This window comes from Geospiza fortis, unplaced genomic scaffold, assembly GCF_000277835.1.
Source record: "Geospiza fortis unplaced genomic scaffold, GeoFor_1.0 scaffold27, whole genome shotgun sequence".
NCBI lineage: Eukaryota > Metazoa > Chordata > Aves > Passeriformes > Thraupidae > Geospiza > Geospiza fortis.
The window spans coordinates 4,785,124-4,806,928 of record NW_005054329.1 but is presented as its reverse complement, the minus strand read 5'-3'; the positions used below and the strand labels follow the sequence as shown (position 1 = coordinate 4,806,928).

At 47.5% G+C, this 21,805-nt stretch overlaps 1 protein-coding gene across 3 annotated transcripts in view; it reads left to right on the top strand.

Annotated features, from left to right (window-relative positions):
- The window catches only part of FUBP3 (far upstream element binding protein 3), a 31,915-nt gene extending 13,751 nt beyond the window's left edge, over positions 1 to 18,164 (top strand). For all 3 annotated transcript variants that reach the window (XM_031057233.1, XM_005421286.2, XM_031057234.1), the window contains 11 exons: positions 526 to 624; positions 2,529 to 2,633; positions 3,032 to 3,134; positions 3,773 to 3,873; positions 5,084 to 5,225; positions 9,763 to 9,923; positions 10,607 to 10,680; positions 11,188 to 11,264; positions 14,916 to 14,987; positions 15,670 to 15,797; positions 16,794 to 18,164. In XM_031057233.1, coding sequence (XP_030913093.1) covers positions 526 to 624; positions 2,529 to 2,633; positions 3,032 to 3,134; positions 3,773 to 3,873; positions 5,084 to 5,225; positions 9,763 to 9,923; positions 10,607 to 10,680; positions 11,188 to 11,264; positions 14,916 to 14,987; positions 15,670 to 15,797; positions 16,794 to 16,802 — 1,071 coding nt within the window. In that variant the 3' untranslated portion in view covers positions 16,803 to 18,164. The remainder of the gene's footprint in view (positions 1 to 525; positions 625 to 2,528; positions 2,634 to 3,031; positions 3,135 to 3,772; positions 3,874 to 5,083; positions 5,226 to 9,762; positions 9,924 to 10,606; positions 10,681 to 11,187; positions 11,265 to 14,915; positions 14,988 to 15,669; positions 15,798 to 16,793) is intronic.
- The last annotated feature ends 3,641 nt before the right edge of the window (positions 18,165 to 21,805 follow it).

The following is a 21,805-nucleotide window of genomic DNA, read 5'->3' as shown; positions in this document are numbered from 1 at the left end:
TGTAGAGTGCTCTGCTTCTCTTTTGTTGCTGGTCTGTGGTAAAGCTGCCATATGTCATCTTTTTTTCTCATCCCACCCCTTTCTAATTAAGTGTTGTGTTATGTATAAACTGTGTTCCTGGACGTTCTTTATTCCTCCATCTGGTACAAGTTTTTAAAGAATACAGGGTTATAGAAAAACACCTAGGGTCAAAAATGGAGGGGTTTTGAGTGCCCTTATTAGACCTCTGTCATATAGTTGGGAGGCTGGTCACTTAATAACTGTTACATGCAGACAGCTACACATTTTGAAAAGGGCTGGAAAGTCAGTAGTTGAGGTGGAGGGGGTTGTTCTTGCAAGGATTTCAGCTATTTGAGAACCTCAGGAGCAGTGAAGTTTCTGGCAGTCCTTTACACTCTAGGACTGTTCCTGAATTTGTGCGCTCTGTAACGGTGCTGGTTTGACCTTCATAATGTTTAATAACCAAAATCTAGTCCCTTGGTTTAGGGGCTCTGCTTAGAAAATTGCTCTGTGCTTTTTCTTCAGGAGCGAACAGGTGTGAAAATGATTATGATCCAAGATGGTCCTTTGCCCACTGGAGCAGATAAACCTCTCCGTATTACTGGAGATGCATTTAAAGTACAGGTATGTAACAAAAGCAAACTGGTTCCCCAAGAGAACTGAGGAGAAATTCAAATCTGAGTGTATTTGTGAGCACCTAATGGAGTCAAATCCAACTGTAAATGTAATAATCTTTCCTGGTTTTGTTTGTTCTGTAAGGTTGAGTAGAGCAAGTTAAAACAGCAGAGTTTGTTTTAGAGTATAACTTAGGAGCTGTCACTCCACATAAATACTGCACATGGGTAGGAGTAGAGATGGGGGGGGGAGGGTTTGGAGAAAGTAGTTTTGAAATGCTTTCCAGTCTGTGTGACAAAAAATCAAAGAGAGCTCTGTGTCACTCAAGCAAATGGGTTCTTAGTGACTGACTGAATCACACGTTTGAGACAGCAAACCTTTCACAAAACTACCTCAGACAGCCAATCGACGCAGGTAATTAAAAACCAATCCTACAACAACTCCTGAAACCAAGGGGTTTGCTTAATATTGGTGCCTCAGTCTCCTTGTGCCAGGGTTCTGCAGATGTGGATGTACCTGTGGTTTGGAGAAAATCCCCATCAGCTGCAGACTGGGGGACGGCAGCATGATGGGAGCGCCTGAATTAGAGCATTAAAGTTTTTAGCCACAGCCTGTTCCACTTCTCAGCAAGTGCCTTTCATAACTTGCTAAGTACTTAAATCTAGCTTAGCATTCCTGTCTCCAATAGAAGTAATTCTGTTTCATAGGATCTCCCTAATCATAAATTGCTGCAATAGTTGATATTCCTCAGGCATAGTGTTTATTAGTATTTTTCAAAGCTCTTATTGCAAGTTTTAGAGTTAATTTTTTCCCCCCTGAAATTCTTACTGTGGAGGTATCACTGTGCAAAAGGAGTTTAATGACAGTCTGGTTACTTGTAACTAAATCATATTCTTGGTGCTGCCACTTCCCAGGTGGCTTCTACTGTGCAAGATTTGCTGTTGTCACATCTTCCATTCAAGGGAACAGGGAGACTGCACAGGCTGGAAGATCTTTGAGGCACTTAAGGCTGAGCACACTTAGGAAGTGTTTAAGAAGTGTGATGAATCCTTGGGTTTGGTGGGATTCTGTGGATGCTGCAATAGTGTTTCTTAACTTCCTCAAATCCTTTTGAGATCTCTCCATCACCCATATTTCTGTCTTGGCATCTCTGAAATGTCTTTGAGTTGCTTCTTTCTGTTAAAAATACTTTGAGGACATGGGAAATATGTAAAAATGACAGGAGAGAGATTCACCACTGTCCTCAATCTTGGAAATAGAACCAAGATGTCAAAAACTTGACTTGGTAGTAGAGGGAAACAAATGCTGGGGTTTGACATATAGGCTTTTTTTATTTTGTTGGTGAATACTGTTGGCTAGTTTCCAGGGTAGACTTTGACTAGCTGGGCTTGTGAATGGCCTTGAGTGCTGTCAGTAGGTAGGAAAAATATCCATTTGTCTCAGAAAACGTCTTACTGCATTGCTGCAGACTTGGGTTTAACTTCTCAGAGTCAGTAAGCTCAGTGGTGCCCAGCAGCCTCCTTGCTATGTGCTCTGTAGCTCTTAGTGGGCATGACCTCTGCCATGCTACCAGCAGCTTCTACCTTATTGTGTTGGTGTCAGTTTTATTAGTAGGAAAGGGCATCCACTTCCAAAGATATTTTAAAATAAGTTAAAGGACCTTTTTTGAAAAACTGGAGGAAGCAATTGCACCCAAGAAACTGCCACCTTGTGCACCTGGCAGGTTTTGTCAGACATAGAAGATGCCATCAAGAACAGACTGTGGTAAAAGAAATCCTAAATCAGGCTGCTGTTCCTGTCAGCAGATGGAGATCCCCCTGCCTGAAGCCTGACCATTCCCCATGTTGAGGCCCTAACACCAGGAGGGCAAGCAGAAGAATTTGAAGCTAACTGTAACTTCTTTCCCCATGTAGCAAGCGAGGGAAATGGTACTGGAGATCATCCGAGAGAAAGATCAGGCAGACTTCCGAGGCGTGCGCAGTGATTTCAGTGCTAGAATGGGAGGAGGCAGCATAGAGGTACGTTTGCTTCTCAGTGCTCTGCTAACCTCCCTGTGGGATGGGTACTGGGGGGAGTCATCCAACTGCACTTGTAACCTGTAAGCTTTTTTTAAAATGTGTTGTGTTCTTTTTTTTTTTTTTTTGCCAGAAGAATTGAGTCTGGCTCTGCAAAGAGGAGGAGTTCTTGTGGACTCCCAGATGGCACTTTATAATTGAAGCTGCATTCTTGTAGTGCAGAGTTCATTTAGTGGGGAAGGAATTTGTGGCCACGTGTTTGTTTTTCTCAAGAGATGCGGTTCTGTAGCCTGGAGCTGCCTAACATGGCCCACCCTCAAAGTTAAGAGCATCTCCTTGTAAAATCAGAGTCATTCAGTCTAGTTCTCTGCACTTTCATACTCCTTTGCCTTTCCCATCAGGTCTCTGTGCCCAGGTATGCTGTTGGAATTGTGATAGGAAGAAATGGAGAAATGATCAAAAAGATTCAGAATGATGCTGGAGTTAGGATTCAATTTAAACCAGGTTTGTGTGAGGATGGAGAGCCGTTGCTTTCTGACCAGTGTTCCACTTTTGGGTTCCAGCAGCCAGGCTTTCCTCATTTACAGGTGCATTGTGTCTCTTTCTGAAACCCATTTAAATGTGATGTGCTGCCTCCTCATGCACTTCCTGGTTTTCAGAGAGTTAAGATTATGTACAGCTCATTTGCAAACATTAGATGTCACAACAGTCATGTCTTGAGTGGTAATTATACAGATAAATAAAATAACAAAAATCTTTTATTTCCTGTTAAAGAATTCTCCTTCAGGACATTAAAGCCTTTGGGGATCAGGAGTTGATTAATTCTGAATAACTTTCTCTGGGTCCTTGGCTGTCTGATCACCTATCAAAGCTGCCTTTTTTCCTCTTAAAATTATATCAGTCTCTTTCATAGCTTTTTGACATTTGAAAGTGTTTTGAGTGTTGTTCCCTCTGCAGTGTGGGCTGGGTTTTGTCTTCTTGCAGTCCAGGGAAGAGGGGCTGAAGGTGGAGGGAAGCAGTAGCTCCTGGGATAGTTCTGTGGTGTGAAAATGCTGCCAGCAGCGTTGGTGCTGGACGGAAGCTTTTGTTGGTGAGTGGATGTTTTCTGCTTTTAATTGAGTCTTTGCCACCTCTCTCCACAGATGATGGGATTAGCGCTGAAAGAGTCGCGCAGGTCATGGGGCTCCCGGATCGGTGTCAGCACGCAGCACACATCATCAGTGAGCTCATCCTCACGGCACAGGTGGGTTCTGGAAGTGGTCTTTGGGAATGTGGGCTGCATGCAGGGATGGAGGTCATCTTCTGAAAAGCAGCAGTGTTCAGTTTTCCCCTGGTAGGGCACACATGCTGCTGCCCAAAGCTGCTGAGTTTGAGATTTGCTTGTGTATGATGGAAGTTCTTTTAATGTCATGTGGGCTAACTGAGCTGTGGGAAGGTCTTTTATTCCCAGGCCTATGAGGCATCACTATAGCTCCACATCTATCTCCTGTTCAGTTGTTGTTCAAGTTTGGAAACAGTGACCTGATGGAAGGGAGTCCATCAGCATCAGACAGTGACTGGGGGCTCTGCTCAGACAGCAGAGCACTGCCAGTGCTCAGTGGTGCCTCATCTTCAGACTCCAGCCCTTTGGTCTGGTGGAGGCACAGGAAGGTGCTGAGTGCTCAGGTATTGTCACTGTGCTCCAAGACACACCAACATTGCATTGCACAGGAGCAAGAAAGGTGAAGTACTAGGGCAGACTCTTGAAGGAGGTTGTATATTCCCTTTGCATTATGAGGAATTAAAACTTTAGGCCATTTCAGAAACCTGAGTATAATTTGTCCAACAAGGTCTGTAATTTGTCCATCTTGATATCTCTTCTAGCTCCAATACCTTGTTTGAATACTTGATTTCATAATTTTTTGAAATAATTCACTTAAATATTGTGGTCTGTCATGATAGCCTCTGACTGCCCATGGCATTTGCTTTTGGAAAAAACACTTAAGCAAAATGGATATGTCCTTTAAGTGTCTTTGAACTTAAAAGCTTCCTTTGGAAGTTTTGGAAAATGTGCATTTCTGCTGAGTAATTCCAGCAGGGTGACACTTGAAAGGCTTGGAAAGCAACTTTTTTTGTGTGTGTCAGTGCCAAGATCCATTGTTTGCTCTAAAGAAAACCCCCATCACAAACTGAAAGTCCTTTAGTAGTTGATGCTTATTTATAGGTTTATTTCAGGGGATATAAAGGCATGCATTTAAAAATAAAAATATCCTCCTGAATCAGGAAGGCAACCTACATTACTTGGCATCTTTCTAGAGTGCCTCAGAACCTTGAACGTGAAACTGAGATCCAGGAATATCTCAATTCAATGCCATTGATTATGAGGCAGTTTAACTGACCTGGCTTTATTTTGTTCTTAATGTGCATTGGTGCCAGCATAAAAACACTGATGCACACATTTTTTACCTTCTCAGGAACGAGATGGCTTTGGGAACTTGGCTGTTGCCAGAGGAAGAGGTCGTGGCCGTGGGGACTGGAGTGTTGGAGCACCTGGGGGCGTGCAGGAAATCACCTACACTGTTCCAGCTGACAAGTGTGGCCTTGTTATAGGCAAAGGTGGGTTTGGTGACTCCAAATACCACAGCAATCCTTCTCTCTCAGGATGGTCATGTTCTTGCTGCCTGACAGTGAAACTTTGGGGTTTTCTGTGATTGTAGTGTTTAGTGCCTGGTGAATGCAGCGTAGGAATAAGCTGTAAGCGCTTGTGGTTGTTGTCTTTGTGGTGTTCTCACTCATAATTGTGTTCTCCAGGCCCTTGTTCACAAGCTGTAAGAGAGGCTCTTAATGCAGAGCTGTCAGATAAGCTTGTTTTATAACAAGCAGCTGGCTGAGAAAAGGCAGGTTCATTTGTGGAGTCTTTTTACAGAGAATTTGTTTGAAGGACAGTTTATCAGGGACAAGCAGAGCAGTCATTTCATGGTGCTGGATTTCTGTGAGTGCTGTGTGAGGAAATGGAAGGTCTCTGGGTGTGCTAATAACAGGAGCTGCTTCCAGCCCCTGAAGTGTGTGATGAATGAAGTGAAGTAGGAGGATTTCTCTGCCTCTGCTGGCACCTGGCCTGGCACAGAAGCCTGGTGCACCTTGTGCCACTTGGCTGAACGTGTTCTCTGCCATGGAGGCCCCTTGGCTGCTTGGCCAGTGGATCTCTCCGTGCTCAGGAGATGGATGAGGAGTCATCCTCTCAATCAGAACACGCCTGTGATGGTTACGAAACTGAGCATCAGCAGCAGACTCAGTTTGTCACAGAGCAGGAGCTGCACGTGGGGCAGTGGCAGGACTCAGGGTAGAGCCAGGAGCAGACAAGCTCTGTAGCTCTGAACTGCTGGGATGTGTCTGAGCTAATGCACTGACCTATCTAAGACAGTGTTTCATTTTTCTATCTGCTTATTTCAGAAAGAATGACATATGCCTGAACTAGTATTTAAGTAATCACAGCTGGCTTTCAGCCTCAGCAGAGAATAGAATAGGAATAGATAAGCTACAGCAGAAAAGGAGGCAGAGACTTGAGGGCATTGGGCCAAGTTTCAGTGGCTTTGAGTGTTCCTGGCAGGAGGGGGCTTGTGGTGAGACTTGTTGTGGCCTCTTTCCCCCCTGCACGTCCCTGCTGTTCCCTGCCATGGGCTGTCCCCACAGCACCCTGAGCTCCTGCCCTGTTGGATGACCAGGGACATGAGCAGGTCAGCCCTGTAGTTGCAATTGTTTTCAGATGTTGTTTTTTGCCACAAGCCTGTTCACAAACCTGAAAACTTTTTTTCACTATGAAAAACCACCTGCTTTCCCCATTATGCAGAAATTGCAGTGATTATGCTTGTCCTCACTGAACAGTCCAGTTGGCCAAAAGATCAAGCAAAGTAAATTTTAAGCCCACGAGTGAGACTTACATGTACAGAAAAATCAAATTATAATGAAACTTTATTGCTGTATCCATTAGTCATCTTTAATAAAGGATCAGAAAAGGTCACTTGTTGTTCAGCAGTGCACTGAAGTGGAGCATTTGTGGCTACAGAGAGCACTGTGTGCTGAAAAGATAAATGCAGGTAGTGGAGTGAATGTCCCAGCATTCAAGTGCAAGGCCTGGCACAGCCTCACTGGGGGGTGAAGGGTGGCTTTTTACCTTTGTTTCCACAACAGCAAAATAGGGATTCTTACTTGGCCAGATCAGAAGCTTTCTGCAGTGACTAATTACTAGTTGTATGGTGATTTGAGTGCTGGTAGCATTGTAATACCACCTTGTAATCGGTGTTCTCACAGTGCCTGTGCTCTTAGGCTGCTGCAGCCTTCACTTTTGTCAAGTGAGTGATGGCTGTAGCGTTGCCTTTTGGGGTCTGGACCAGCATGGATGTGCTGCACTCTCCACACATTGATGCAAGACAGGCAATTCTTGTTATTTCCACCCCTGCTGCCTGTGGGGCAGTGCAGGGCAGAAGGGATCTTAGTGGGGCTTTCTTAACTGTGACCAGTTACAAAACCTTTGCACTCCCTGACAGTTTCTGAGCAGTTTCCAGCTGTTGGGTGTTTTTCTTTGCTGTGATACAGGATGGGGCTGTTGGCCTTTTCTATAAAATCTGGCTGAGGACTCTGGGCCCTCAGCTTGGTCTCGAGATCAGCACCCAAGCAAAGGGTGCTGACTCAAGTGCCCTGAGCACCCAGGTGTGGTGTGTGTGATCTGACCTGGTGAGCACTCGAGGAGCTGGGAAAAGAGGGAGGCTGGGAAGTTTATCAGCTCAATATCTGCAGCATACATGACTGAAGACCTGGTGCCTTTTTCTTGTGGGCATCTCAGCTTGGGAGCGTGAGCTTTTAGGAGTTGGCCTGCAAATCCTGCAATGGCTTTTTCCCCTGGAGGGTGGGAAGGTGCAGCTTTTCTTTCCCAAAGGCCCTGAGGAAGGGTGGAGGCAAGCACCATACACATGTCAAAGTCTGTCTGTGTTTGCTGGTGCTTGGAAACAGCCTCTGACTCCCTGGGCCCCCCTGGATTTCCATGATAAATACGGCAATCCTGACAGATACCGCGCCCGGCCTGGCTCTTGTCAGCCCAGCCTTTGAGCAGGTTTGATTAATTGCTTTAGGATTTCACATCCAGCCGGGAGGGAGGCCGCTCCTGACTCGCTCCTGCCCCCCATCAGGTGGAAGAATGGAGGGGATGAATGCTCTATAGACAGCCACCATGTGCCCAGCGCTCACCTCGCCGTGGGGAGGAGATTCCTTCCGGCACCGCGGCTGCGTCACGGCCTCTGCGTCCTCTGGAGGGTGGCTTGGCTGGGAGGGAGCACTTCCACATGTACCAGGCTGCAGGGGGAAGAGGACAAGGGCACTGAGTCCTTCTGGAGTGGGGGTAGAGCTTGCAGTCTCCCACCAAACCTGGAGAGGCAGCTGACTTGATTCTGCTGTGTGGTGTAGGAGGGAGCTGCTGTAGAAACAGGCCCAGCAGCCACAGGCTTGGTGCTGAATGCTAAATGGGGCAATGATTTGAAATCTGTATTCTCCTTGCTTCCAGTTTGAGAATGCTTCGATTTTTAATCCCCTTTTGGAAGGAGAAACTAGTCTGCAGTGCAAGCAGCAACCTCTGGTTGTGCCTCTGTCACCCACTAAAGAAGTTGTGCCACTCCTTCAAATTGTGTTGCCTGAAAGGGTCCTCTGTTTTCACTAAGCAGATGAATTGGCTGTTGATTCAGATCTCACCTCGATATGTAAAAAACAGAGCTTCAAACAAATCTGCATCAGACAAAAGCATGACACAAAAAAAACCTTCTTGGTTTTGAAACTTCATCTTACTCCTTTCCCATGCTTGACTGAAAGTAAGTGGGTTGGCTTTTGGCTGCACAGTACAATCCCTGTTGTCTGCCCAGGGATGTGACATGATTATCTTTTGTTAAATGCATCTTCAAAAATTCATTTAGAAAGAGCTAATTGCCCTTTGGCAACTTTTTCTCCTCCCTTCCCCAAGAAGGCTTTAAAATGTTAAAAAGGTCACGAGTCCATTACAATGAAATGAACAAGTGTCTGCAACATCCACAGTTTGTTTTGAAATTGTGCTGGATGTATAGAGATGGAAATGTGAGCAAAATTGAGGCGTTTATTTTTGGAGGCTCTTTTTAATGAAAACCAAACAAAAATCTCTGGTTAGTTCCCTTTGCTCTCTGTGCTCCTTGCTGTCTATCCTTTGAGCTGGTGACTTTTTGGTTTGTGATTTTAAAACTTGTAAAACCCCTTCCTTCCCCACACCCTTTAATTTCTCCAGTTGAGTGGAGCTGGTCTGTAAGTTGTGTGAGCTTCCAAAAGAAGAATTGAACCATTGTAACATTGGCTGAGGCTTTTGTTAAGCAAATTTCATGAAGAGACCAGGACCTAGCAGGTCTTGAGGAAATCAGATCCACTTTGACTGGCCCTGCTGCATCCTGCTGGAAGCACTCCTGTGCTCTTGTGCATCCAGATGGCAAACGAGCCAGACATGTTCACTGCATGCACAGCTAACTCTGAAATAGCAGGAGACAGCCTGGGATTGTGTGCTGCCATGGCTGTGGAGGGATGTGTGGCTGCAGGGTGAATAGCAAACCTTGTAAGCAGAGGCTGCTCTAAGGCAATAACCTGTCAAACAGCTCATGTTTGGGAGAAGGCTTAAAGCTTTGTTATGTGGCTGGTGGCTTTTTGCCTTAGTGGTGGAAAAAAGAAGAAAAACCAGCATGTTTAGATTGCAGGTGACCTTCCTTTCCTAGAGGATTTGAACAGCTGTGCAAAAGCAATGGAGTTCAGTCAGTGCAGGTTTTGCATCTGTTTTGTCAAAGTGTATCCCAGTCATGCTGCATCTTGTTGGGAGCCTGGCAGTGGGCATTTAGTGGGGCTTGTGTGTTCTTTAAGCAGCATCGTCCATGACCCCAAAAACTGTTAGAGTAGCTCAAGGTTTCAGGTTATGCTTGTGAAAGGAGCAGCATGAGCTCAGGTACTGCAGTTTCTTTTGCTGTTACCATCCTCAGCCCTCTCCTGAGGCACACAGAAGGTGCCTGAAACTGTAATCCATGGACCTGACTTTGATATAATTTTATGGAAAAGATGCTGAATATCCCTCCTAATGTCTTGGCTTTCTTCTCCTCAGGTGGTGAGAACATCAAGAGCATAAATCAGCAGTCAGGAGCACACGTGGAGCTGCAGAGAAACCCACCCCCAAACACAGACCCTGGTGTAAGAATATTCACAATCAGAGGCGTCCCCCAGCAAATCGAGCTCGCTAGACATCTCATAGATGAGAAAGTTGGTGTAAGTTCCATCCCTGCTCTCTTGCTCTGTCCCTTTCAGACTTGCTGTTGTCACTGTTGGGTACCTGTAGGCCTGGACTCACAGGATGGCACAGAATGCACGGGCTTGCATTGTTCAGCTTCAAAACCATTTGCCTCTTAGCAGCTGGCTTGAACTTGATGGCCCTCCAGCATCCATTTGGTTAATTCTTGCTGTGGTCCCTGAAGGATTTGACTGTTGACATAATCCTGGGTAGTGTATACAGCTATATGAGAGGGAAGAACAGCAATAATAAGGTATGAAAAGGCTGTCAGAGGAGATTTTTGAAAGGGAGACAATAGTGTCACTGTGTGAGAATGACACAGTCCTGGCAGCATCATCCTGAAAGTAAAACACTCAGCTTGCTCAGTAGGTTCAGGATGACTTATCTTACACTTGTGCAGTGCTGTGGTATTGAGGCTTAATAAAGTCATGCTGCAGTACTACTGAATGAGGAGACTTTGGTAAAAAAGTATGGAAAATACTGAATTGAGGCATGGCCGAGCTGAAAAGCTGCCTTCATGCTGAACTGAGAGGAGAAGGCTTGACACCAACCTCAGGATCCACATGTCCCAGGGTGTCTCTTCTCCTTTCCTACTACTCATAGTAGCTGCCTCCACCCTGTACTTGGAGCTGGCATTAAATATTTGTGGATTCTGTGACAGGGTACCAGCATGGGTGGACCTGGAGGATTTGGTCAAAGTCCCTTCAGCCAAGCACCTGCTACACCTCATCAAAAGTAAGCTGCTGCATCTCCTCACCCGTGGCCTGGGGGAATGGCTGGGAGCTAGAAAGTGCTGGGAGAAGGGTGGAGGGCCCTGAAGGGGTGGGGTATGAGTGGAGCCTTTTAAAGATTGAGCATTCAGAAGCAAAAGCAAGTGAGGTCAATGCTTTAAGCTTGACTACAGCAAAGATTTCATCTATTAAATGATGCACAGGTAGGTATTGGCATCTCCAAAATTCCTATCTCTGGTGCAGTGAGAGCATGGAAAAAAGCCTGAACTGCACAGAGCACAAGGAGTGCTGTTCAGTGTGATGTATCTTCACCTTGGCTTCATGAACAGACTGATACCAAGGCAGGACATAGCAGTTCACACCTGCACAGCTTTCCTTTTGCTCCCATGTTGCCTGTTTGATCAGCAGCTGCTGACTATAAGTGACAACTTCTCTTCTCTGGGCAGCTTCATGTCTGTGGCTTGGTAAGTATTTTATTGTCTACTTGAGCATGGCTTTTTGTCCTCTGCAGTGGTCCTCAGGCGTTCATGACACAGGGCTGGGGCAGCACCTACCAGACGTGGCAGCAGCCTGGACAGCAAGTCCCAAGTAAGTACCAGGACCTGGAGAAGGGTTGGTGTTCCCTCTGCAGTCTCTGCAAAAGGCAGGTTCACCCATGAGACCACATGTGGGAAAGCCGCAGAACTATTTCCTGAGCAGAGCAGAAGAGGTGTGTGGAGGCACATGGTGGTGGTTGAACTCAGAACAAGCTGAAGGACATGGAAAACTTCTGCTTTTTGTGTGCTTAAGTGCTTTTTGCCTCTTTCTGCTCTTTGGGTAGAAACTTGGTCCTCACTGTCTGTTCCTCTGTTTACAAAAACATTCCTGCCTGTGGCTCTCTTCCCCCAGGATTCTCCAGGCAAGCACTTGCTAACCACACTTGTCCCTAACAGGTGCTGAGCCCTCCCATCTCGTTGCTCTTGACCTTATAGTTTCTTACTTATTTTCTTATTTAATTTTTCCTTACAAGCTTTTCTCATTGTTCAGATTCCAGATTGATGGAACAACAGGGGAGAGGGATGCAGGAAATGGAAAGAGGGTTAGGGAGGGCTCCTGTACTGGTCATTTATTCCTGAAAGGCTGTTGAGTCAAAATTGAGCAGTTTGGAATGGGGAGTCCCCTTTTCAGAATAATTCAAGTAGTAAATGCTGATGGTGGTGCTGTAGCTGCATCATCCTGTGTCTCCAACAGCTGAGGAATGGTTTGCCCTGAACAGAGCAGATTCATGTCTGCTTGGTAATCTCAAAGCCCATGTGATGGTGGTAATGTCCAGAGGACCTTTGCAGTCACAATATTTTAAGAAATACAAATTTTTAAATTGTCTGGTCTCATTATACTAAAGCTAAGCACCAGAAGGTGTGTGGAGGGTTAATTTTAAAGGGGTTTAGTGGCAGATCCTTTTCACTGCTAAGGCTGATTTAGCAATGAAGCAGATTTTGAGTTTTGGTATAAATTCCCGCCCTTTGCAGTGCCTGAGGTAGAGGAATTATTGCAGGGACAATGCCTGCAATTGCACCTGTGATTCCCTGTAACACTGATCACCTTTGAGTGTTTATAACATTGTGAATATGTGAAATCTGAAAATCTCAGTGCTGCTTTTTTAACTTGCTGCACTTCTGAAATGTGTGCTGGGGTGGCACATGGGAACCCTGCATGGGAAGTGTGTGTTAAACTGTGTTAAACTCTGGATGAGTCCTCCCTCTTAGCAGTTATAGCCAGAAATGATGACTTTACCTTTGAGCTCTAGTGTCTTGGAGAAGGTCAGCAGTTGTTCTGGTTTCAGCACATTAAAATGCAGTGATGGCCTTCAGTGGACTTTTCTTCTGTACAGGAGTGGAACAGTATGGTACTGAAAAAGAGTATTTTCTCACTAACTTGTTTTACAGGAAAAATTGTTACTCTGCTCCTTTGCTTTGCCACCCCCAAGGGCTCTGAACTTCCCTGAGCTTTGGGAAGCAGAGCAGTCAGTGCAGCAGGGAAAGCTCCACAAAAATATTTAACTTTTATCTTCCATAGAGCCTTGGAATAAATGCTTACAAAACTGCATTGCTCTTTGCCTTGCAAGATGCCTTTAGAAACTCACCTTGGTAACTTAATTTCTTCCTCACCTTCTGGAAACATCCCCTCATGCTGCCCACCAGTCCCTGGGGAGAGAAGAATCTCCTTTCCTGCAGCAGATCATCTCAGGCTCACCCCTCCTGGCTTTGGAGCCTGCTGTAGGAAGCACAGCCCCCTTGAGCCCCGTGATGACCAATAATGCAGCTCATACTCCCGTGCAGTTTTGCACTGTCAGGTTCAGGTGGCTCCCAAAACCCCTGGAGCTTCCTGCCTTGCCATTGTCCTTCCCCATGTGGGTATAGTCCCACACTGCTGCCTTTTGGAGGCAGGTGTTTTATTTCTGCAATTGAACCTGATGGAAGATGTTGGCTCTCTAGTTCCACGTGTGCTCAGGATGCTCCCTGTTCCTGTTTGTAGCCAGGCACACTGAAGGCAGGCTGAGTGAGGAGAGAGGACACACACAAAATGCTTTAAGAACCTTCACCACTCTTCTCTGCTGCAGTGGTGCCCAGGTGGAGCTCACCAAGGCGTAGGAGGATTGTTGTAAAAATAGGTAAATACCTGCTTTTGCACTTTTTAATGTGAAAACAGCCTTGTGCAGGGTCCCTGGCCCGAGTGCAGCCTGTGTGTCACAGCTCTGTCAGCCCTGTCACAGCGCCGGCGTCCTGGGGACAGCCTCGAGTGCCCTCCTTGTGGGAGGAGGGGCAGACCCCCACCCCCTACACATGTATTTAGATTTTAATTACTTCCCCCATCTTAAATAAATTAACTGGCTGGGGAAACATTTTGCTGTGAAATGCATTTAGCTGCGTGTCCTTTCAGCCTGCTGTGGACTGTAATTCTCCGAGAAGAAAAGGCATTGAAGGAGGTCCTTTGTTGGCATTAGCAGGTGGACAGTTGAGGCAGCCTTGACCTCTGCCAGAAAAGGTCCTGACTTGTAGCGTTGGTCAAGTCTTTTAACCCGCTTTTATGCCCCTGGACAGGACACTGCTGCCCTGTTCCCTCCACCCACTTCACACTTGCAGTGTTTTATTTCCCCCTTCCCCCCACTTCAAAGCCCCCCTCGGGCTGGCGTCGGGGCTGGGCTGCGCACGGAGCGGGGATGGGATGGGAAGAGCTCTGCTCCACCCGTGTCCTCTGTCCTTGCTCTCTCCTTGTCCCCAGTGCTCGTGCTCCCCACTCCTGCTGTGCCTCTCTGCAGCTCCCAGTGCTGTGCTTGCTGCTGGCGTGCCGTGTGTCTCACTGAGGGCTCTGTGCTCCCGCTGGGATCCAGGGAATCCTTCCTCTCTCCCAGCTGGCCGGGCTCTCCCTGCTGTGGCACTTGGAAGTGCTGGGTTGAAGGTTCCTTAGTGCTTCAAAGATGGGGAGTCTGTGCTGGGTGGAGCCCAAGGTCTGGGCTCTGTGAGGAGACACTGGCACTGCTTCCCTTGGAGCAGTGTGGGAGCCTGGAGATGACACCCTGAGCCAGCTGTGGCTGTTTGGGATGTCGTGGCTGCCTCTTCAGTGATGCCTGGGCTGTGCCCCCTGGGCAGTGGAGCTGGCTGTGCCCTGGGCAGGGCTTGTGACATCTTGAGGAGTCAGGAGCTGAGTGGCTGCCCTGGGGCTGTGCAGGTCATGCTGTGGAGGCTCGTGTGTGTGCAGGGTGTACGGAGGGGCATTGCTCACAGGGCTCCCTCAGCTCTGCTCCACTGAGAAGAGCCGGGGTAAAGGATGCAGCCCCTGAGAAATAAGTGAGGTGACTCAAAACATGGCTGTTCCCTTGGCATATTTGTGGAGATGACAGATCTCAGCTGTGTGAGGTGTCTCAGCTCTCCTGCACTGAGTGCAAGCAGACTGGGAGCCCAGGGTGGCTGATTGCAGACTGGGCAGCTCCCAGCCACATGCTCTGGCTTGAGCAGGTCCCAGCAGGGTGACATTTGGCTTCATGCCCTTCAGCAGATGAACTGAGGTCAGGAACTTGAGCTTTTACTCAGCTTCCCCTGAACTGAAGATGCCCAACGCTGTAGAAAAGTGGAAGCTGAAGTGTCAAGTCTGGGCAGCTGGGGTAGACCCAGGGCCTGTCTAGTGGAGAGGTAGATGTCACTGGCTGGAAACTGTCACCTGTTCCATACTGACGTGCCCCTTGTTGTCATCTTTGCACAGGCCAACAGAGCCAGCAGCAGAACAGCCATCCCGATTACAGCAAAGCATGGGAGGAGTATTTCAAAAAACAGAGTGAGTGAAACAGGCTTCCTGGAGATGAATCAGCTCTTGTCACAAGGAGTTAACTCTAATCTGATGACTTGCATCTCCATCCCTGCCGTTTTTAGCTTCCAGTCCTTTGCAGATGCCCCCTGGCCCTGCCCTGTTGGTGATGGTGCATGTAGGAAAGCTCTCGGTTGTGCTGTTGCGTCTCGGGAGAGCAGCTCCCACTGAGCCCCTCGTGCCCCTGCTTGCAGCCAGCCTGCCTGGGGAAACACAGAGCACCCAGGAACTGCTGCTGGCAAAACCCAGGGAGCTGGAGCTGCGTTGTGAGAGGGTAGGAGAGCTCGTGGAAGGTCACAGGCCTGGCTCTCTGCGCTGTGTTAGAGTGCATGATCCCGACCTCTGGACTTGCTTTGACGTGGAGCTGCTGGAGGCTTTACACCTTTGAGGATGAGGGTGTGCAGGCTGTCAGGCTGTCCCTGCAGCTGCAGGGACACTCTGGGTGCTTTCTGCGTGCTCTTGGCTTGTCCCCCACAGTCAGCTTGGAGCCCATCCTGCCATCCCACGCAGTGGAGCCGGTGTTGCTCTGTCAGATGTCTGCAGCTGCTGGAAGGAGGCTGGCTCTTCATTAAGCTTGGCAAAAGAAGATCCTAAGCCTGTGCTTGCACTTCTGGAATTGCTTATATCTTCCTTTTTTCTTCTTTCTCTCCAGGTCATGCTGCCAGTGCTGCTTCTCAGGCAAGTTCCCAGCCAGACTACACGATGGCTTGGGCAGAGTATTACCGACAGCAGGCTGCCTACTATGGGCAGACACTAGGGCAGGCTCAGGCCCACAGCCAGGTCTGTATTCACCTTCCCCAAACCCCTCTGCTCCTTCTCTTGGGCAATTGGGTATATTGGCTTTGCTTTAGTGTAGTGACTCTCCTTCAGGCTCACATGGTGAAACAGAGATGTTTTGTGGCCAAGGAAGTGATCACAGAAGCGTTGCCTCAACATCAAAGTCTTATTTTCCTGTACAGGGTGGGTGAGGGGTTTTTTGGGAGAGGACTGGAAGGTTATTTGTTTCTCCTGGGAACCTTTCCTTATAGTCCCCAGGCAATTTGACTTTGGGGAATTAAAGTAAAAGGAATGATGAAGCCAGGCTAGTGAGGCAGCACAGCACTGAACTGGGAGTGCAGGCACTGCCTTTTCTCATGCTGGGACAGGAGAGCTCACCATCTTCCTGTCCCAAAAGAGACCAAAACCATTGAGAAATAATTTGTATTAATCTGCTTTTGAGTGAAATCTCCCCTCAGCTGTCACTCAGTGCCCTGAGAATTGTGTGAGATTTATCCTGATCACACTCGGTGCTTCATGGAGCAAACACAGCGGCAAAAAGTTTGTGCAAAGCGCAGGGGCACCTTGCTGTGGTCTGACACTTGTCCCCACGGCTCCACATTTATTTCAGGCTCCCGGGAGCAGAGGCTGCAGTGGATGCCAGCCCCAGCAGCTGCTCTGCCCCGCTCTCCCCGCTCACACCGGCGAGGTGGAGCCGGCGCTCGCCGCGGGCGCTGGCCAAGGCTGACCTGGACGCGGTGATGATGAAAGGGCTTCTCTTCATTCCTCCCCGAGCCTGCCCTGCTAGAGAGAGGGATCTTGTTTGGCGAGGGCAGCAGAGCTCTGGGACAGCGTTAGGGCAGAGGGCTCTGGTGGCAGCTCAGAGCATCCTTTGAGCTCTGTTTCCCGCTCAGCTGCAGCGGGGACAGACCTGTGCTGGGGGAGGAGGGCTCGGCAGCTTGGATAATTTCCTGCTGCTCAGTAACTTTTCCTTTTCTCTCCTCTCTCTTTTCTTTCCAGGAGCAGTAGAACAAGGTCCTCGTGGCAATTTTTTTCCCTTGGAATCATTGTGGAAGAAAACCTTTTTGTAACAGAGGTTTCTAGATTTGCAACATTTTGATGAAGACTTTTCTGTTTGTGAAACACTAGCTGTAGGATAATCTATACTGAACTTTTCTAAGAATCAGGAACAATTAGTAATGTACTAAACGTATGGACATGCTGGTAATTTTGTTTCCAAATTTATATTAAAAAAAAAACCTCCGGGATTCTTTTTGGAGAGAAGCCAGAGAATTTGCAGGCACCAAAACGCACCCCAGAGCTGTGACATTTCAACATGTGGGTTTTTTGTGTGTTTTTTTTTTTTTTTTCCTTTTAATTTTCGATCTTTTCTGTTGGAACAGAAAGAGTGGCTTGGAAGTCTTAGGTGGTATGTAACAAATCTTAAAAAGAAAAAAAAAATTTAAACAGTATTTAAATATTCTTAAATATGTAAATTCATTAAATGTTTTACTTCTAATTTCTTGTATCTTGGCTGTCTTTGATTTTATTGCATTTTTAAAAAACTGAACTATGATATGTATTGTAATTAATGATATGATTTCTGTATTTGAAACAGTTACTGTTTGCAAGTTGGGGGGGCATTTTGTAGGGTTTGTATAATTTCTAGAGTCTAAAGGGGTAATATAAAAACGTGTTAATTTTTTTAGCAATACATGTTTTCATGTCTCCATTGCTAGTTGCATTTATGTATCTAAGACCTCCAAGCTTGTTAAAAAAAAGAAAAACAAAAAAAAAAGAAAATAAAAAAAACTTCTTCTATGCTCTCAGAAATATAAATACTGTTATTTTTAATATTAAAATGAATCTGCTATTAGTACCTTTAACAAACACTGTGGAACATAAAACCGTATAAAAGGTAGTAACTATTTTTTAATTCCAAGGTGTTTTCTGCTTTTTCGTTTCTTTTAAATATTTTCTTATCTAATATTTGTCAAATTACCTAGAGAAATAAATGAATCTAGTATTAACCACAGTATGCGCTAAATAATTTTGATTTAATAAAAGGGATAATATGATTTCTGATGTTTACTGTAGTGTTTCTTGTACAGATAACAGTGTATTTTTAAAGGAAAAACGGAATTGAAGCTATTTTTTCTTGCATTTTTAATTGCCCTGCGGGACATTCCGTTTTTAAATGTACTGAATTTACTGTTCTTGGGTTCTTTCCTTATTTTTCCTTATGCTTGAAATGTCTAACTATAAAGAACCGCGATTGGATAATGTTGAGCATGGTGTTAAAAAAAAAAAAGTGTTCTTTTTATTTGACTGACAGTTGCATTTTACACTCTATATAATAAAATTTCCACAAGGTGTCTTGTGGGCCAAGTATTTCCTGTCTGTTGGGCTCTGTTGTTCCCGGCTCCTCGCGCTGTGTCCTGGGGAGTTTGGGGTGGTCACTGAGGGCAGGGTCAGCTTTAATTGTGGAGAAACTCACTGTTACATCCCCTGATGCTATTCTGGAGTTTGGGGTGGTCACTGAGGGCAGGAACAGCTTTAATTCTGGAGCAACTCACTGTTACATCCCCTGGTGCTGTTCTGGAGTGTTCTGGAGTTTGGGGTGGTCACTGAGAGCAGGAACAGCTTTAATTCTGGAGAAACTCGCTGTTACATCCCCCTGATGCTGTTCTGGAAAAACTCTGTCCCTGTCACATCCTCCTGGTGCTGTGACACCAAGGATTGCTGTGGAAGTTTCTTGATTGTCCCCGTTTGGGCCAGAAGGGTCTGTGTTAACACCAGGAGGTTTCCTCTGCAGCCCTGTAAGGTTTTACTGCTGAGGAGTTGGCAGCCCCTGGTTTTAAGGCTCTGGACTTGTTGCTTTTCCCCAACTTTGTGGCTGAATCCATCAGGATCTGTCCCTGCGCAGGGGTTGCTGGAGCAGCACTGAGGAGAGGGATGGGAGGGATGGGGCTCTGGCCATTATCAGATGTGTTGAGGGCATCAGTTGTGCCCAGACCAAGTCTGGCAACAACTGTAGCTCCTTCAGAGATCCCTTTCTTGTAAAATGTGAGTTTTGAGCTCCTCCAGCCTAAGGCAGCTCCATCCCCTGCTCCCAGGCAGCCGTGGGGGTTTGTGACGGGGGAAGGGAGGAAAGAAGATCCCATCTGCGAAGCCGGGAGCGGGAGGCACATTGAGAGCCGGAAGAAAAGGAGATGTAGCATCTCTAAATATACCTCCAGAGAATCAAGAGAGACATTGAAAGATGGGATAGTAAAAGCCACTTGGAAAGAGGGGAGAGGGGGGAAAAAATGGCTAGAGGAGGGCATAAAGGCTGCTGATGGGAATTGGGAGCGGGCATTACCGAGAAGACTTCCTTCTAATTCATCTTCCAAGCTCTGTGCCAAAACAGCATTTGGCATGGTTCACAGGGAGCAATTGTGTGATAATGAACCCTAAGGTGTCCCTTAATTGAAGACTGAGGATTACAGATTGTGCCAATAGTCGTAAATGGCGCAGGATTGTGGGAGGATGCATTTTCTTAAATGTATCTGTAAGTACAGATGAGTGAGTCTCCCCAGTGAAATGCCCCTACTATAAATTATGGAAATATCTCTTTCTGATGCAACCTTTTATTGAGGGGGTGGGGCAGCAGCACAAGAAATAGTTTGCAAGCCTTTGAAATTTGGCCTGTCATTAAGATGGTGCCTGCAAAGCTGGGGTTTCATCAGCAGTCTGGTGTCCTGGAAGGATGAAGTGCTTGAAACGTTCCCAAGTTCACCGATTTGTTTTCCATTATTGCTGCCTGCTCTGGGCAGAGAGGCCACGGATGTTGAACTGTTGTGAGTTCATGATGAGCTGGAGAGGAGCAGGGTTTGAGGCAGAGATGCCTCAGCACTTCATGAGGAGCTGGTGGCCCCTGGGTTCCTCCAAGGCCTCCTCCAGCCCTGCTGCTTTCCCGGTCTGTGTCCATGCAGGGTGCTCTGGGGCTGCTCTGATGGTCACTCCCAGCCCAGGGCTGGACACCCCCTCACCTTTCACTCTGGGTCTGCAGGCAGCTCCTCATGTCCTGGCTCAGGTGTGTGGTGCAGCCCAGAAGCTGCTGTGGTGCCTTCAAAGCCAAGTCTTGGTGTCCAGGAGAGGAACCAAATCTCCTGCTCAGCTCTGGGCAAATTCAACCCCAGGTAATGTGGATTAAACCCTGGCTGCAATGGGTTTTGGGGCAGGGAGGGTTTGTCTGTCCCTTTGGCAGGAACTGGAGCAGGAGCAGTCCCTGAGGGCTGGGCAGGACAAGTGGGACACATTTGGGACTTTGGGGTCCATGAATGGTGATGGTGCAGCCTTTTCCTCCTCACAGGGAGCCAGAGCCCAGCATGGAGCCAGGACAGAATCCTGAGGGGCAGGGAGGTGATCCCATCAGTTCAGTTTGGGGAAGGCTCAGCCTGCAGACTGTGACATTTGGGAAGAGCAGGACTGGAGTCAATGGCCCTGGCAGGAGGTGCCCAGCCCCTGTTCTTTCCTACCTTTGCCAAAAATCCTCAATCCCTCTCCAGGGTCCTTGGCTCAGGCACGCGATGGCTCTGCTGCCCCAGAATGAATCCATCCCACTTCTGCCCAGCAGCACAGCTTTGGTCTGGACCGTGTCCCACAGGACCCCCCAAGCTGGCAGCACCCACCCCACTCTGCAGGCAGAGCCAGAATCCTGAGCAGACATACACTGTGATCTTTCTGCAAACCCTTTCTGAGCAGCAGCCCTAAAAACCCTGTCACTGAAGCATCTCACGGAGTCCAGGATGAGCCTGATGCTCTCCTGTGCTCTGTATTTGGTGAGCCTGAAGAGAAACAATGCTTTTAGAAGTGGGAGACTTTGAGATAGACTAAAATACTTTAATTTTGCATGATTTGAGAACAAACTACATTATAGCCATTGTGAGTTAGACTGAAATTACTGTTGAAAGAGACAAGACGTGGGACCTTTTTCCCCCTTCTCCAAGTATTTAATATTTAATTGCATTAAAGGAACGCTGTATTTACAGTAATGGGCAGCATGGTCAGAGTGAGAGTTCCTGATGTTTAACATGGAGCTTTCCAGCAGGATGTGGATGTTCACAAGGTCCCACCTGCTCTGCTGCTTCTCCCCTAAACCCACCTGGTTCCTCCCACTCTCAGGGGGATTTTCAAGGTTATTGGTGTTTGCAGGGTGAGGAATTGGAATCTTGCAGTGTCAGTGTATCCTGTCACACAGCACGTGGGTGTTTACTCCATGCAGGGAGCTGTTCATCCTCCATTTGGCTGGTTTGGAGGTTTTTTCACTGGATTTGCTGTGGGGAGCAGCAGTGCAGGGTGCCCATGGCAGGCAGCGTCCCACTGCTCTCATAAGGCTGGAAAAGACACAAAAGAAACTTTCCAGAATTTTAATGGTGGAAATGAGCAGAAATCGGTGTTTAGTAATGTGAAGATGAGCTGGAGGAGCCACAGCTCTGTTGGCAGTAGGAGAGAGTGGCCCCTGAAGCCAAGGGCAGAGGGAGGGCAGTGAGCCCCACCCGTGTCTGGGCAGCTCCTCAGCGTTGCTGGGATGGAAGAACATGGCAGAGGGGAATCAGCCATCCTTGGGATGAAGGATTTGGGACAGAGGGTGCCACATCTGCCCTGCCACTTCCCTCCAGGTCTGAGGCACCACGGACAAGGCAGGTGACCCAAAAGAGCATCTCTGGGAGTGATGTGGGGGCAGGTACCAACAGCCCCCCAGATTATCTTCCTACCCTGCCCCTTATCACTTGAGGAAATCCTATTTCAAGGCCGCTCTAATGAAGCCTCTGATCTTTGCAGAGCCCGGCTCGCTGCCCTCTAATCCCGGCCGGGCCGGGGTGCAGGTGCCGCGGTGCCGGGGATTAGGCGCTCCCTGCCCTTTGTGGGAGCCGTCACTCAGCGCGGCCTCCTTGTCCGGACCATTCGCCAGGGAATATTAAACTTTGCTGCCGTGCAGTCCTTACACGGGGAGGCCGGAGCTGCTGCTCTGTTTGTTCTGGGGGCAA